Below are 17,216 nucleotides of genomic sequence, written 5' to 3' on the forward strand. Positions count from 1 at the left end.
TGATCTGGACCTTTTTACTTATTTATTTAGTTTGAGAATTTGGTTGATAAAACTTTGAAGGCAATGAGCCTTCCTCAAGAAAAGAGCATATCCACACAGCAATAAGCATTTTAGGGGTATCATCCACGTGATCCATCACAGAGCCCAGACTAAAATACTCAAACCTGCACCACAAAGAGAGGATTCAATGCAACCTTCTGTAATGCAATTTTTGAGATCTAAAGGTAGACTACGGAGCAACTTCTAGGAAAAAAGAAAAACAACAAATCACCAATATGAAAGATGCTTTCACATTACCTCACTTAGGAGGGTGCACCTGGCATCAGTAAATTTTCAACTCTAAAAGAAACTTTGGAAGATATTCTGCCAAAACTGAAACCCTCAAAAGTAAGAGGATCCTCCAAGGTCACCAACTCGTGAAGTGGTCAAGTTAAGACAAGGCGGCAGGTGTCTGGTCCTCCGAACCGGTACTAGATCCACTTAAATCTGAAGTCTTACACTGTGCGCCTAAAGTGCCACAGCTCTGAAAATAGGCTGGGACCTGGGAGCCGAGGGCAGGAAACGAAGTATACAGCCCGGAAGGGTCGCTCTTCCTTCCCTGCGGGAAGCCGGCAACGTAGCCAAGGGCAGCCCAAGTCGCAGCGCTCACCTGTCCGGGGCCCAAAGGCGGGTGGTGCGGTCTCGGGACACCGACACAAAGGCTCCCGGCGGATAGAGGCAGCACACCAGGCCCCGCACGTCCAGCTCGTGGCCCTGGAGGGAGCAGCTCAGCCGGTACCTGGCGGCGCCGCTCGCCATGGCCCGTGTGGGTCGGACGCCCGGAACCCGGGCACTGTGCGAGATCCGTCCACAGGGCACACCTGGCGTGCACCGGCTGCCGCGGGAGTTGGGCCTGCAGGTGAGGGGCGACGGGAGACCGGAAGAGCCTGGGAGCCGGTGCGGAAGGGCGGCGGGGAAGGGGCGCGCCGAGCGAGCCGAGTGACACAGCAACCCTGACTTGCACGCCGGAATTCATCATCCACCTCAGCCCGCCATGACGCAGAGTTTGTGCGTCCCGACTGTCGAGGCCGACTCGGGGCTGCGGCTCGCTCCCCTCCTGCTCTCTGGATCGCCGGTGGAGGAAGAGAGAACCACGCCCGGTCTTTCTGTGCAGGCCGAGCCTGGTGCTTTGCTTACTTGGTCCCTTGCTGTGCCTTGGCGGAACTGTTTCTTGTAATACGGGATTCGCGCCAGAACTACAAATCCCACAGTGCCGCGCGTCAGCGGGGTGTGAGCGGCCTGTGAGCCAAACCCGGATATTTTAAATCTGGAGTCTCCGCGCTGCGCCCTGCGTAGCGGTGGAGATTGCTTCGTGACTCCTGTGTTAGGGCTTACTTACCCCATTTTCTCCCCGCCTTCTCTACGGAGTCTCCTGAGACTTTTACAAGGTAAACGTTGTTTTTCAATGAAAACAAGAAACCCTTGGAGTCAAACTAACCTCGCTTGCCTCGTTTCAAAATTATCCCAGTCTCCTTGCCCACTGCTATCAGATTAGCTAATGAGTATGGTGGTCCGTGTCCGTTCTTTCAGGCAGTATGTCCATTCGTCTGGTGGCTTTTTTCTTCTGTAGATCTAGGGTGGGCCTGAGAATATATGTTTTTAAGCACACCCGGGTGATGTTGCCTGTCGTCGTTGGACCACGTTGAGTGCGACTGTCCACAAGATTTGTCCTCCAACAATTTCCCTCCCACCAATTTCACTTCGCCACAACCCCTTCTAAATTGCCAAGTCCAGTTAGCGCCTTTCTCACTTCTTTCCTCTTAAAATTCTCATTCGAAGTTTGGAATCACCACTCTTCTGGTTTCTGTTTCTGATTTTAGTCCTGAAATGTTGACATCTTAATACTTGCTTTGCTGTAGCAACTTCTTCCTGGGTAGACTGTTTACTATTGCTTATTTCTAAATGTATATCCCCTGATTGATATCTCCAAACTCTAGATCCGAATTTCTAGCTATTAGAAATCTCTACTTAGTAGTTTCTTGCTTTTTGAGGCGGAGAAGGGACTACCGGGGATTGAATCACTGAGCCACATCCTCAGCTCTATTTTGTATTTTAATTAGGGACAGGCTCTCACTGAGTTGCTTAGCGCCTTCCTATTGCTGAGGCTGGCTTTGAACTCCTGATCCTCCTGCTTTAGCCTCTGGAGCCCTTAGGATTACAGGCATGCCTCACCGCGCCCCAGAGTTTCTTGCTTAAATTTCAACATGATTCTAGACTCTTTGCCCCTACTCTCCAGCCAATTCTACACATTAAAATGGGATTATCTTTCTAAAAATTAGATTGTGTTATTCCTTCGTTCAGTAACCTTTGTTTTCCATTCTTGAGTATAGCAATATACAAGGTCTTTTATATCTCCTTTCCAGATTTATCTCTGGTGCCTCCTCCCATCCCTCAACCGTATTGACTTTAGCACCATTCCTGAACACATCATGCTATTCATGTTTCCATGCTTTTTGTACATAATCTTAAAAACAAATGAAAAAAACCTATAATGCCTTTTACCACCTGTCGCATTTCAACATCAGTTTATCATCTTCTGGCTCTTCTGTAGACCAGTGCAATTTTGTTATCTTCAATGTAGTATTCACTGAATTTTAACACATAAATGTGTGTGTCTTTTCTACCAGACTAAATTTCCTTCTGTCATCTCAAATGTCAACCATCTAGTTTACTGACATATATACCAGATCTTCGGTGAACCTTTCTCCACTGTACAAAGCAATTTTCAGTCTTTTAGTCCTCACAATAACCTTGCAAGGCAGATGGTTTTATTACTCCCATTTTACAAATAAAGAATTTGCCTCATTAACAACAAACAGATCAGCTGTTGAATTGTGTGATTGTGCACACCTGTAATCCAATGCTAGAAGCTGAAGTAGGAGGACCCCAGGTTTCTGGCCAGTCTGAGCAATTTAGTGAGACCATGTCTCAAAATAAAAATGAAAAGGACTGGGGATGTAACTTAGTGGTAGAGCACCCCTGGGTTTAATCCCCAGCACCAGAAAAAATATATATATAAATCAACAAGGAGGCCATTGTGCTATTGCTCCTGCACTAAAGCCGAACTCAACAGTAAAAGGAAATTTAAGCTGCCAATCAAAAGCTGCCTAATTTTCCTCTGGACTTTCTGAAGGGAGCCTCCTGTGTAATCAGGGAATACATGGAATCAGTGAGGGCAGAAGATCAGCCAACTTATCTAACAATCTCATATATGACACGTGTTCAATAGTATTTTTTAAATTAGTTAACAACTGAAATAACTTAAATCACATAGCAAGAATGTAATGGAGCTCAGACTAAACTTAAGTTTTGTGAACACAAAACTGAGCTCTACAATATTTTACATGTTAAGCAATTCATACATTTAAAACATTTTCTTCTTACTCTCCATCTGTGTACAAAGTGACAAATTCTGGATTCTCCTGCCATGTGCCTGAGGGCATGTAGGACTACTCTAGATGATGTTACAAATTTTTTCCAGAAAAAACAGTATAGTTACCCAATCCAGACCAAATATTAAAATTTATGTAAACTGAGTTATGCATTACAGTTTTGATTCTCAGTATGATGCCAGGGCCTTACACATGCTGGGCAAGTGTATCTCTGAGCCATGTGTCCATCCCATTTTTTAAATAATCAAATAATGAGATTTTAGGGCTCTAGTATTATTTAATCAGTGTGTTTAGATTTTTTTCTAGTCATTTGCTGTAACAAATACTGTTCAAATGAATAACCTTGGTTATGAACATATGTGTTATATATGTACATGAATCCAATAAGAATATATGCTGAGGGCTGGGGATGTGGCTCAGTGGTAGAGCGCTTGTGCAGCATGGGTGAGGCACTAGGTACAATTCTCAGCACCACATATAAATAAATAAAAATAAAAAAGTCCATTGGCAACGCAAAAAATATTTTTTAAAAAGAATATATGCTGAATTGCTAGAAGTGCAATTGCTGGTCAAAGGACATGTACATTGAATTTTCATAGCCATTTTCTTTCCATAGACACTGCCATCAGTGGATCTAGTATTTTTTCACTTGATGTAAATATTCACTAACACATTCATTAATATCATCTGTATTCTGCTCTAGAAAAATTTAATGATGCTATTTCTGAAAGTTTGTTTTTTTTTTTTAAAATCTACATTCATACTGCAAATATCCATTGTTTTTTGTGTGACTTTTTTCTTCGATGGGCTCTGGCATAACTGACCTTATTCAATAACAAGTAATCTCTTGGTTGTTATCTTAGGGTTAGTCAAATGACCAATAGGCCAACCAGACTATGGATATATATATATATATGTGTGTGTGTATAATTCTTTGGCTGAGTCTGGTTTCCTCTCAGTCACCTAAATAGCTGGGGTTACAGGCATATGCCACCACTCCCAGCTTCAAATAATCTTTATTCTGCTTCTACATAAACTCTATAAAATGTTTGCCTTCAGCCACCTCTAACAGAGTCCTAAACCACTTCTGGTTTACAACTGCTACCTGCTCAAGCTCTTTAAACTTTTCACATGCTGTTATAGTTCAGATATTGGGGGGTATCCCTCAAAAACTACTGTCAATGCAGGAATATTTGAAGGTGAAATGATAAGATCATGAGAGTTGTAACCTCATCAATCCATCTTAGTTGGAATAGACTGACTAGGTCTTACCTCTAGGCAGATGGGCATGGTTGGAGGAGGTCAGTCACTGTGGGAATGCCCTATTGCTTTCTGCTCTATCCTGACCCCACAAGGAGCTGAGTAGCTAGCTTTACTCCACTGAATTTTTCCACCATGATGTTGTACCTCACCTTGAACCCACAGCAATGAAGTCAGCCACCAGTGGATTCTCTGAAACCATGAGCCCCAAATAAACTTTTCTCCTTGAAGTTATTCTGTTAGATATTTCATTTACAGTGATGCAAAAGCTAACTGAAACATATGCTAAAGTTTATCTTTCAGAGTTTTTTAGTAGGAAAAACACAGGGTGCATTGGGGATGTTGAATAGGGAAGAGGCAGAGGGAATTGGAGATTAATTCAGTGGAGTGCCAGAGAATTCTCTGAAGAAAGAACATATGGGTTAAGACTTGAATGATGAACAAGACTTTTGACAGTGAAAAGCACAGGAATACGGATTCCAGGAAGAGAGAGTTCCTGTCCTGAGCCAGACAGGAACTTAAGACACAAATACTGTTACAATAAATTTATGATTATTTACATAGTCCCTTATCTATCCCCAACCATACCCCTAGCACTGGGGATTGAACACAGTGGCACTCTACCACTGAACTACATCCCCAGTCCTTTTTTATTTTGAAAAAAGGTCTTACTGATTTGCACAGGCTGGCCCGAAACTTGGGATCCACCTACCTCAGCCTCCCAAGTCACTGGGATTACAGGCATCTTAAAAACAACAGAATATATCTTCTCTCTCTCCTTCCCCAGCCCTTCTGCTTCTCTGCTTCTGTTTATGTCCTGCACTGCGCAACCTTGCGCCATCATGCTATTCTGCCATGTTTTCCCTCTTGAGAACAGCACTAAGAACAAGCACTGCTGCCTGCAACAACATACTGATGCTGGACATTGGTTGCTACAGATAGACCTTTGCAGTCTTAGACACTGGGTGTACTTGCCAAGGCTTTCACCCTTTCTTAAGTAAACTCCCTAAAGTCTGGTTCGTATACATGTTTGGGGTATGAGCATCAGATTACATAGAATCGGTTCAGGTCGGGCACTCAGAAGTCCCACTTATTGTCAAGAAAACCAAAGTGTCTCAATACAATGTTCTCCTTTTTTCTAGTCAACCTGCCTGTTGTCATTTCTTCCAAAAATGAGTTGAAAAAAACAAGGCTAGTTCTCGAATATCGCGATAGAAGTTTGATCTCGTTTGTTTGTGGGTACCGGATCTTAGGCCCAGGATTGACCAATCAGGCGCAGGGCCCTTCTTCACCCCACCCCGGTTGCCAGGATACGCAGCGCCACGCAGCCGTAGCTGGTTAGGCCTGAGGGCCTAAAAAGCCGCCCCTGAGTGACCGGGAGTCGCGGGCAGGGAAAAGCTTGCTGGTGGGTTCCTCCGCAGTGACGGCCTCGGAAAGACTGGAGCGCTCTGAACCCTTGCCATCGCCCTCCTTCCGCGACGGTGGAGGTGAGAAAGCCCAGGTTCCATCTCTTCCTCTCACATCTTTGTGCGCCGGTTCTTTATTCAGGTGGCGCTGATTTTATCCAATTCTTCAGCTCTTAGGGGTTTGTTTCGGGCCCCTTGCCCGGCCGCTGAAGTTTTCTATTCCAGCAAAGGGTGCACAGAGATCTCCAGGAATCCCCTGAGAAGACCCTCCAAGCGGGACTAGACGGAAGAATTCCAGAGCCTCAGAGAGAGTCCCTGTGGGCTGAAGGATTTTACTCAGAGGAGTAGATATGTCCTTTGGTTGCAGTGGAAGTGACTTAGTAACACTTGTGGGAATGGTTGGTTTAGAGAGGACAGTGCCAAATGTGTTACGTATGGTATCTGATCTTCACAATAACTCTACAAGGTGGAGCTCATGGCCACACTTTATTGTAGATATGAGGAAACACATCCAGAGAAGCTAAGTGCGTGTCAAGATTATGCAGATAGTAACTGTCAGAAGTAAAGTTTGTATCCCTAATCTATGTGGCACCAACTGACAGGCCCACAACTGTGATTGTGTGAATAATCCCGAAGGTTGTGTGAATATATGAATCCCAGAGTTTGTTACTACTGCCCCTCCTTCCCCTTTTTCTTAATCCCACTGAGACTGATGTAAATGCTAAGCCTTCCCCACTACCAGTAGAGCAGAGGCAAAGAAAATCAGAATTTTTGTATATTGGCAGTTTTCTTGAAAGTTATCAGGAAAGCTAAAATGAGAGTGACTCATTCTGCTGGAAACCACAGTTTAATTGTACTAGCTCTTGGAGAAACCGTTTTAAAATTAAACCCCGTTCTCCTTTCAAAATCTCATTTTAAAAAATTCCCCTTTCCATTTGAAATAATGCTATTGCTTTGTCTGCAGAGTTCAAAACGGCAGTTAAGTACACTTAACAATATGAGGTAATAATGGTATATCTGACTAGGAATTTCCAGTGAAAAAATGAAAATCAGAATTGGTGTCCAGTTTAAAGGACAGGAGGATAGATATCGATATATGAGTCATCAGCATAGTTACAGTAGAAAGTAGATAGTAGAAAGAATAAAAGCAAGTCAGGTGCGGTGATATATGCCTGTGATTTGGAGGCTGAGGTAAAAGGACTGCAGGTTGTGGGTCATCATGGACAACTTAACCAGGTCCTGACTCAAAGTAAATGAATAGAAAGAGCCAAGTATGTAACTCAATGGTACAGTACTTGCCTCACTTGCCCAGGATGCATGAGACCCTATGTTTCATTTCCTAGCATTAAAAAAAAAAAAAAATACTAATCATGGTGCTGCAAAAAAAAAAAGCAAGAACTGGGTATAGGTTATAAAAATAGAGAAACTATTTTAGTTTGCCATATGTTTTGTTTGTGAGCATCAGCATTTTGTTTATTTTAAATTTTTTATTAAATTTATATTTAGCTGATATATAAAATTGTACATATTAATGGGGTAACATGAGATTCAATATGTGTGGTATGTAATGTTTAAATTGGATTAATAATATCTATCTCTGCAAACATTTATCACTTCTTTGTTTTGACTATTCAGTAAAATTTTCCTCTATGTTGTTGTTGTTGGAATTGATACAGGGCCTTCTGCTTGCTAGGCATGCATTCTATCCCTGAGCTATACTCCTGACCAAATTTAGTAAATTTTTGTAATTGGCAATCTCTTAGTATAAGAGGAGATTGAAAAGATATAAAAGTCAACGAAGTTTCTGCCTGTCACTGAGACAGATGCTGAGGATATAAAGATGAATAAAATCCAGCTTTCCCTGTAAAGGGAGAGAAATACTTAGACAAATTGGTAATATCAATTGGGATAGATACATGTGCACAATGCATAGTAGCATATAGAACTGACCAACAAATTCAAAATGAAGAAAGTGGAGGTGGTTATGGAGTGGTCATGGAAGGATTCCTAGAGAAGATAATGGGCAAGTTGTGTGTTAGGCAAGGGAACTAGTTAAGAGGCTGATGTAATAGTCCACTTGTGTCAGGGAGGCCTTGAATTGACCAGTGCTATAGGAATAGAGAGGAAGACACATGTTAAACAGTTAGTAATAAAATCAGTAGAACTATTTGATAAGCTCTGGGAAGTGAAGGAGAGGAGAAATCAAGGATGAAGTGTTTGACTTATGTACGACTAGAAGATGGTGCCAAGAGAAAGAATAACTTGGGGAGATGATCAGAAGTTTAGAGTTACGTATATTTATTTTGAAATATTTAGGAAACATCTAAGTTGAGATGTTAAGTAATTATTTGGATATAAACACCTTAAGCTGAGTGTGTCAGGGCTGGAGATAAGGAGTTATGAATCCTCAGTTTTAATTATTAAAGCCCTTAGTGTAGATAAGGTGACCTAATGAGAGCTTAGAGCAAAAAAAAGAAAAATAGGCTGGATGATATCTTGGGGAATGCTCTTACTGAAGGGCAGAATAAGATCTAGGAGACTGAAAAAGATGTTCAAAAGGAGAATATTATGGAGATGGTTTCATGTAAGAATGGAAACTAGTAACAGATGACACATTCTTGGCAATATTTGCAGGAGTCATTTGAATGGAATAGTGGGCATCCAGGAAATAGTGGAAATAGGTCTTCTTTTTATGGGCGGGAGTACTTGGAATAGAACCTGGGTCCCTTTACCACTGAGCTACATCACCAGCCTTTTTATTTTTTTTTTAATTTTTAATTGTTTATTGGAGCTTTATGGCTGTACATAGTAGTTGAGTTCATCCCAACAAACTCATACCTCATAGAAATCAGTTTCAGTTTATGATCCCTCCTGTTCCCTCCCCCTTTTCCCTCTGATCTTCCCCACTCCCTTCTTCTACTAGACTTCTTTCACTCCTTTATTAATTTGATTGGTTCTTTAAGTAATCTTATCCTTCCCTCCCCCTTTCCTTTATAATACTCTAGCTTCTGCAAATGAGAGAACCTTTTTTATTTTGAGACAGAGTTTTGCTAAGTTGTTGAGATTGGCCTTGAACTTGTTAGTCCTCCTGCTTTAGTGTCCTGAGTCAGGCATGCCCACCATGCCTGGCAAAAACAGGGTTTTCTTAAAAGATTGGTTACACAAAGAAAGAATATCTGGGGGAGAGTTAGAGATGGTTTAAGATCAAGAGATTAGCTTTTATGGTTAGCAAAAAACTGACTTAAGAGATTGGAGGAAGTTTCAAGAAATCAACAGGAATGGGGGTAATGCCCAAAAGAGATGGGATCAAGAGGGCAAATCAGAATAGAGATTGATCTTGATGAGAATGGGGATGGCTAGGGAGATTGGAGGGCAAAATGGATTAGGTTAATTTGTGTGTTCTAAAGGTGATAAAAGACTTGATTTTCCAGTTAGTAGGAAATAACTTGCTGATGGTGGTAGGAACAGAAGTTGGAATAGAAACATGGTTAAGGATCAGAAATACCAAAGAGAGAGAGACAGAGAGAAAGAGAGAGAGAGAGAGAGAGAGAGAGAGAGAGAGAGAGAGAGAGTGTGTTTTTAGAGGAGTTTGTAAAATAACAGGGAAATGAGGAAAAATCATGTAATAAATGGTCCTGTAGTTCTAAATGGAATATTAACCCATTATGCCCTGTTGTTCTATGGACCTTTATAGGGCATTTATGAAACTGTTCTGTTTTTATAGGTATCCTACGTATAGGATGATGGGACATAATATAATAGGTTAATGTCAAATTTGAACAAATCAAAGCAGGTTTAACCTTATAGTGTTCCTGGAATGGTAATTTGCAAGAATAATCGTCATGAATTAAATGTTTGAAGAAAGGGTATAATGGGACAATTGTATCTTGCTACAAAAGACATCAAAGGAAAATTGAACTATTTATTGTTTCCAAACAGTGGTTAAAGTGAACAAATAATGGCCAGTAATCACAAAGCTTCAGCATCTCGCCCTGTTTCACGAGGTGGAATTGGGTTGACAGGAAGGCCTCCTTCTGGAATGCGACCCCTATCAGGAAATAATCGAGTGGCAACTGGAGTAAGTTTAAATAAAACAAATCTGTAGAATGCTTATGCATACATCCTGGTAGAAGTTGGAAAACTTCTCTGTATGAGAGATTCTGCTTTGTGTTCCTTTATTCATTAAGCATAATGTTATATAAATGACTTTTTGTTTGTTTTTTTGTAATTTTTTGGTACCAGGGATTGAATTTAGGTATGCTTAATCACTGAGTCACATCCCCAGCCCATTTATTTTTTATTTTGAGACAGCATCTCACTAAGTTGCTTAGGGCCTTGCTAGGTTGCTGAGGTTGGCTTTGAACTTGTGATCCTCCTGCCTCAGCCTCCTGAGCTACTGGGATGACAGGTGTGCCATGCCCAGCAATATGTTTGTTTTTTGTAAAACATGTGAAAATATAAATATGGGACAATTTTGAGACGATACCACTGAGAGATGTTGCCCACTGTTGCTGATCCTCAATTTTATTTTAAAGCTACAATAATTTTAAATGGTACAGTGCATTGGTGCCAGAATCAAACGAAATAAAATAGACTAGAAATAGAATCAAGCATATGTAAGAATTAATGATTAAGATGGCATTTCAACTTAGTTGTAAAAGCATAGAGTATTCATTAGAACATTCCAAAAACAAACTATTTGTTTAAAAAGTTTTTGATCCCTCTCTCACATCTTTTATCAGAATTCTAAATAGTTTTGAAACTTGATATTTTGAAAATACAATCACAGCTGCATTAGAGAAATTATATTTCGTATAAACTTGATATAGGCTAGGACTTTCTAATAAGAACTGAAATGCCAAGTAATGAAAAGGAGAATAATTTCAAAGCATTTTTTTTGGGTGCTGGGGATTGAACCCAGGGCCTTGTGCATGCAAGGCAAGCACTCTACCAACTGAGTCATATCCCCAACCCTAAGGAGAGTAATTTCAGAATTATATATTTGAATTAAAAAATTGAAAACACCAAGAAAAATGATAACCTGGTAAAAAATATTTATAAAAACAGAATTCATAATCTTTAAATGATATAGCAAACTTTACTAATTTGTAAAGAGTTTTTTCTGTATTAAGTCTATAAACCTATGTTCAATCAGAATTCCATGAGATTTCTTCTGAAGGATGGAAGGAATGCCATTATAAAATTATTTCAAAATTCATCTAGAATAAAAAAGCAAAACTAATAAGAAACATAATTACATAAAAATTTTTTATAAAGGTTGAGTATGAGTGAAACTATATTCTAATTGCCACAGCAATTTTAGAAACAAACTGCTAAATGTTAAGAGCATAATGTCATAAATCAGTGAATCAAGAAGAAAAACACTATATTAGAAAAAGTGGGATAAAGTTTACAGAATAATTCTCAGCAGAAGAATATCCAGTAAAGATGATTACATATTTTTAAGTATCATAATAAGAAAAATCTTGAGACCTAATGACCTTATGACAAGTGAGACTTAAATTATGATATTTTTATCCCTATAATGAGCTATTAGATAGTCATTAAAAATTATTTTAAAATATATTTGAGAAAAGAAATTCTTCTTTTTGGTACTAGGGATTGAACTTAGAGGCACTTAATCACTAAGCCACTTCCCTATCTCTTTTTATATTGCATTTAGTGACAGGGTCTCGCCAAGTTGCTGAGGCTGGCTTTGAACTTGGCAATCCTCCTTCCTCAGCCTCCCGAGCTTCTGGGATTACAGGTGTATCACCACACTTGGCAAAATTCTTTATAATATAGCCTTAAGAAAAAAAAAAAAGTGTAACCTCAACTTAACTTATAAACATGCATTTATATGTGCATAGAAAATAAAGTAGGAAGAAATGAATATACCACAGTGTCTGTAATATTTTTTCTGATATTCACACAGATGGCTTTGACTAACTCAGAGGGTGCTTAAAGCTGATGCTTAAGTTAACCGCGAACAACAGATAATTCTTAGTCCTATGTTTATTTTGGGGGGCAGGAATAGCTTTGTTAAAATCAGTACCTCATGTTTTCAGAATTTTCTAGAGTTTTCAGGTGTATTATCACATCAATTTAGAAATGACTTTTCTGACATCTTCTTAGATATACTAAGCTAGGATATCTTTTTCTTGTTTTTTTTTTTTTTTTTTCATGAAAAGAGAAAACTGAATATTCTTTAATGGCTACACAAACAAAAACCAACTAAAACAGAAATGAATACAATGAATTTAATGAGTAAAATTTGTCTAATATATTAAGAGTATATCTATATCTTTTTCTTTTGTTCTAATAAGAATTAATGCTTGTTAATTATTTACAAAATGAATCTGACATTGCCACTTATTAATGTTTGTATTTTCAAAAATAATAATCATCTTAAAATATGCAAACAACAAAGTAATGGAGTTCATGTTGAATGTCTAAACACTGTCAATAGTGTTGTGTCTATCTTCTAGACTTTTCTACTGTGCATTTATTTATAAACAATCAAATACATATGCACATATAATTTGTATGGTTTTGGTCTGTTCCAAAATCAGAATAATACCATGTGCATTGATATTCTTTCCATTTTTTTTATTGGAGCAATATAGTTGTACATATTGAAGGGATTTGTTTTAACATATTGGTACATGCACATAATATATACATTGTTTTGCATCTCTCTTTTGTTTCAATCATATATTCTGAATATATTTCCATGTGAGTACATATCTATCCATTAATGTATATGGTTTTAATTTATACTTTCTTGTATATATGTTCATCTGGTGAATGAAAAGAAGTAGAAGTTATTTGAATAACTCTCAAAATTATGCTTGCATAAAGCAAAAGAAAAAATCATTTACAAGGTTTACCCAGCCAGAGATTTAGCATTTTCTTCTAGAAATCTCTCAGGTTAACGCTGCAATCATTTCATCTGAATTTGTAGTTGATATTGTTTCTGTGTTCAATGTTTTCTCTGGAATGTGTACTGTTATTGGCCCCTTACCCCAAATAATTCCCACGCAATTTTCATAATCTTTTAAAGAACTGTGTTGTTTCATAGAATTAAAAGTCATCAACTAACAGAATTAAAAACAACCAAAATGAATGGCAGTGGTTATATCCAACCCCTATCTAAAATTTCTACGCCATATTTTATCTACTATTGTAAATTTTACTCTTTATTAGAGAGAGAGTTTCAAAAAAGAAGGTACGAAAATAAACAGAAGGAGGAGGAATATTTTGGAACAGTTTCAAATTGTCTTTTATACTTTCCCATGCCTGAATATACTTTATGAACTGATGAAAAAGGAGTCTTGTTCTTTCCTCGGAGTATGTGCTGTTATACTGGATTTAGCTGATCTGAAGTAGAGATTACAAATGCTTGTTGAATGATATAAGCTCTTCAGTAATTTACATGGCCATGTTGTTATGGAATCATAACCATTTTTTTTTCAAAATGAAGATTTCCTCCTTTTTTATTTTAGAGATAATATATATACCCACTATTATACCCAAAACACCACTTTATATAAAGCAGAAAATAAAAGTCAACTGTTACCATTAGGTAGAGCTAGCCATTGTTCCTATTCTTATAAGATCTTCCAGACTTTTTTGTTTTATTACAATTTTTTAATTTTATAAACTGTTTAAAAAAACTGCTTTTTTATTTGCTACAACTTATTCAACTTTTTCCTATGATAGACGTTTAGCTCTTTTCTAGTTTGGAGATATTTTAAATAATATCTACACATAGAGTTTAAAATTTTAATGAAATATATGATATAATATGTACATAAATTTAAATATTCAAGAAATTTATTATCTAATAATATTGAATAATAGTATTTATTATTCCATACAGTAAAAATGCAAGGAATATTTTACTAATTATGTAGAATTTTAAGTTTTCAAATTATCTTTGCAGTCTCATAATAGTAGAAGGACTGTTTTTTACTATTTTAATGAAAGTAAAATCTTTTTGTTTAGTTGCCCCCTGGAACAGCAAGACCAGGTTCTCGTGGTGGTCCTTTGGGGACTGGTGGTGTTCTGTCATCTCAGATCAAAGTTGCTGATCGTCCTGTAACACAGCAAGGTTTGAGTGGAATGAAAACTGGGATGAAAGGTATTTGTTTTATGAAGATGAGTATATTTTGTACAAAAAGTATTACATTACCATATAACCAAATCAGAATTAGAACATAATTCTTGTTTGATTCATAAAATTGTTGTGAGATAAAAACAGAATAAATATGAAAACACATTGTAAACTAGTAAGTTATAAACATGAGTTATTTTGATATTAATTTTTCTGAATATTCATATTTTCTGAATTCAAAATCATGTAGCAATATTCTGATATACTTTTTAGTAGTTTTCATATAAAAGTGATGCTATTAAAATATTGCTATTTATAATCAGTGAGTCAAGAAATATTACTTTTTTCCTAATAATTAGAAAGATCCAGTCTTTTTTTTTTTTGGTACTGGGGATTGAAATCATGGGCACTGGACCACTGAGCCACATCCCCAGCCCTATTTTATATCTTTATTTACAGACAGAGTCTTACTGAGTTGCTTAGTGCCTCGTTTTTGCTGAGGCTGGCTTTGAAGTCTCAATCCTATTGCCTCAGTCTCCCAAGCCGCTGGGATTACAGGCATGTGCTACCACTCTGGCTCCATTCTAATTCTTTTTTTTTTTTTAATCTTTTTTTTTTGGTGGGGTTCTTTTTTTTGTCTTTTTTGGAACTGGGGGTCGAACCCAGGGCTTTGCGAATGCAAGGCAGACGCTTTGCCACTGAGCTACATCCCAGCCCTCCATTCTAATTCTTAAATAAGGAATGAAGTCTAGCAAATAAGTCTCTTCTGAATCTCTCATTATGCATCTATTTAGAAAATCATTAGAAAAATGAATGCATATTGTGTATGTGGTATATATAAACAAACCTTGGTAAACTTTTTTTTGTGTGTGAAAAGTTCTTTTATTTTGACAAATGGCTGGGGATGTAGCTCAATAAAGGGTACTTAACTAGCCTATGGAAGCCCTAGGTTCAACTACCAGCAAAAAAAAAAAAAAAATCATTATGTTCTTTATTGTGACAAATTGTTTAACAGGGAAGAAAATATTCTGCTATTACAAAATTAATTTTAAGATACATAGTACAATTGACCCTTATTATTCAGTGCTTTACATCTGCAGATTCAGTCAACCACAGATCAAAAATAGTTGAAAAAAGCTGCATCTGTACTCAACACATACAGGCTATTCTTGTCATTAGTCCCTAAACAATATAGTGCAACAATTATTTCTATGGCATTTACATTATATTAGATACTATAAGTAATTTAGAGATGATTTAAACTACATGCAATGATACACACAGGTTATATGCAAATATTAGGTCATCTTGTATAAGAGACTTGAGAGTTCCTGGATTTGGGTGTCTATACAGGGGTCCTAGAATCAATTCCCTACAATTGCCTTGAGATGACTGTACTTTTTATAATAATATGTCATGACTTTTAGTAATTATCAATACGATAAAAAATGAAGCAAAATTATATAGTCGTTCAACTAATCTTTAAAATGTATTCAAAGTAATTTTTAAATGTTTAATGTTACTTATCAAAAAACATTAAGGATAGAAACATACTTAAATTTTCTAGAGAATATGTCAGATATTTATCTTATATAAACTTCCTTCAAAACAGACCAAGTGTCATTTAAAATGGTCAGTTTCTATGAATATACTTCAAAGCCTTACATGAGAGTTCAGATTGTTACCACTATGCACCATTATCTGCTGTGACTTTTGTTCTTTCTTGTTCTAAGTCCCATTTCCAGTTATTACAAGACATTTTTCCTTTCTACTAAGAACAGACATTACAGGCAGTACTTTCTAGACTTTACTTCTCACACTTTGCAAGGCATTTCATCCCTTATAAAATTTGGAACATTTAAACCTAGAAATACTTTTTTGGGCTTGTTTGTTATTGTTTTGTTTGCCATGCCTGGAGATCAAACCCAGATCCCTGAACTTGGCTAGGCAAATACTCTATCCCTGAGCTATGCCCCAAACCCCTAGGAATACTTTCTTCATTCTACTGAAATGTAATAGCATGTATTTATTTATTTATTTATTTAGTACCAGGTACCAGTGATTGAGCCCAGGGGCACTTAACCACTGAGCAATATCTCCAGCTCTTTTTTATATTTTATTAGAGATAGGATTTCACTAAGTTGCTTTGAGCCTCACTAAGTTGCTGAGGCTTTGAAGTATATTCAAGGCTTTGAACTCTCCATCCTCTTGCTTGGGACTCCTGAGTTGCTAGGATTACAGGCGTGCACTACCACGCCCCGCTAACATCATGTTTTTAAAAGTCTCCTAAGAGAAATTCGGAAAATTGTTGTCTCTTAGTCACATTTAGGAATATCTAAAGTCTCCAATATCTAATAGTCATTTGTAATACTCAAAATTAAGTAAAATAAAAATTAATTTCTTTAGTAGCACCAGCCATTTTTCAAGTGCTCAGTAGTTGCATGTATCTACTCTTAATTGGACAGTCCTACTATATTTTGTTATCAGAGAAACTTCTTTGGGGAAGCTCTGTTTTAAGCTCCCTTATGCCTAGTTTCCATTTAGCTAGCCTGTACTATGAATCTACTATCTTAATAGTCTCACCTCATTCCATCTTTGTGGTCTTTTTAAAATATCATGATTCTAAGATACTAGTTCTCTTTTCTTAATGTTTGGTGGCAGTAATGAAAGCTGTCTGAGAATTATGATGTATAATTCTGGTTGTGCTTTGGATTTTTGCTATTTTGCTGGCATTTTGAGATTGAACACTAACATTTAAACATTTTTTCAGGTCCCCAGAGGCAAATTTTAGACAAATCTTATTATCTCGGACTTCTTAGGTATGTTAAATAAACATGTCTTTCTATGAGTGATCATGAAGTTTTATCTGTGGTTCTTATCATAATAATTAGGTATCTGTTGATGCCTAAGAATTATTTTGTAGTTTATCAATTTCTGGTTTATTTGGCTATTCTGTAAAATATATACGATAATAGAATTAGACGAGATATAAAATTTTATGTA

General features: G+C 37.3%; 2 protein-coding genes across 3 annotated transcripts in view; one reads left to right on the plus strand and one right to left on the minus strand.

The window, feature by feature from the left end:
* The window catches only part of Plaa (phospholipase A2 activating protein), a 34,197-nt gene extending 33,137 nt beyond the window's left edge, over positions 1 to 1,060 (minus strand). Inside the window, exon 1 of one of the 2 annotated variants that reach the window (XM_046467342.2) lies at positions 650 to 1,060. In XM_046467342.2, coding sequence (XP_046323298.1) covers positions 650 to 798 — 149 coding nt within the window. In that variant the 5' untranslated portion in view covers positions 799 to 1,060. Of the gene's footprint in view, positions 1 to 297; positions 565 to 649 lie in introns of those variants that run through there. The other variant, XM_046467343.2, reaches the window with a different exon arrangement.
* Positions 1,061 to 1,259: 199 nt separating this feature from the next.
* Ift74 (intraflagellar transport 74) overlaps positions 1,260 to 17,216 on the plus strand; it is an 82,633-nt gene continuing 66,676 nt past the window's right edge. The window contains exons 1-5 of the mRNA XM_046467344.2: positions 1,260 to 1,427; positions 5,834 to 6,178; positions 10,037 to 10,175; positions 14,105 to 14,240; positions 16,984 to 17,032. Of these exons, the coding sequence (XP_046323300.1) occupies positions 10,056 to 10,175; positions 14,105 to 14,240; positions 16,984 to 17,032 (305 nt within the window). The 5' untranslated portion in view covers positions 1,260 to 1,427; positions 5,834 to 6,178; positions 10,037 to 10,055. The remainder of the gene's footprint in view (positions 1,428 to 5,833; positions 6,179 to 10,036; positions 10,176 to 14,104; positions 14,241 to 16,983; positions 17,033 to 17,216) is intronic.

This window comes from Marmota monax, unplaced genomic scaffold, assembly GCF_021218885.2.
Source record: "Marmota monax isolate L192 unplaced genomic scaffold, Marmota_monax_Labrador192_F-V1.1 WCK01_AAM20220418_F8-fsc00033, whole genome shotgun sequence".
Classification (NCBI taxonomy): Eukaryota; Metazoa; Chordata; class Mammalia; order Rodentia; family Sciuridae; genus Marmota; species Marmota monax.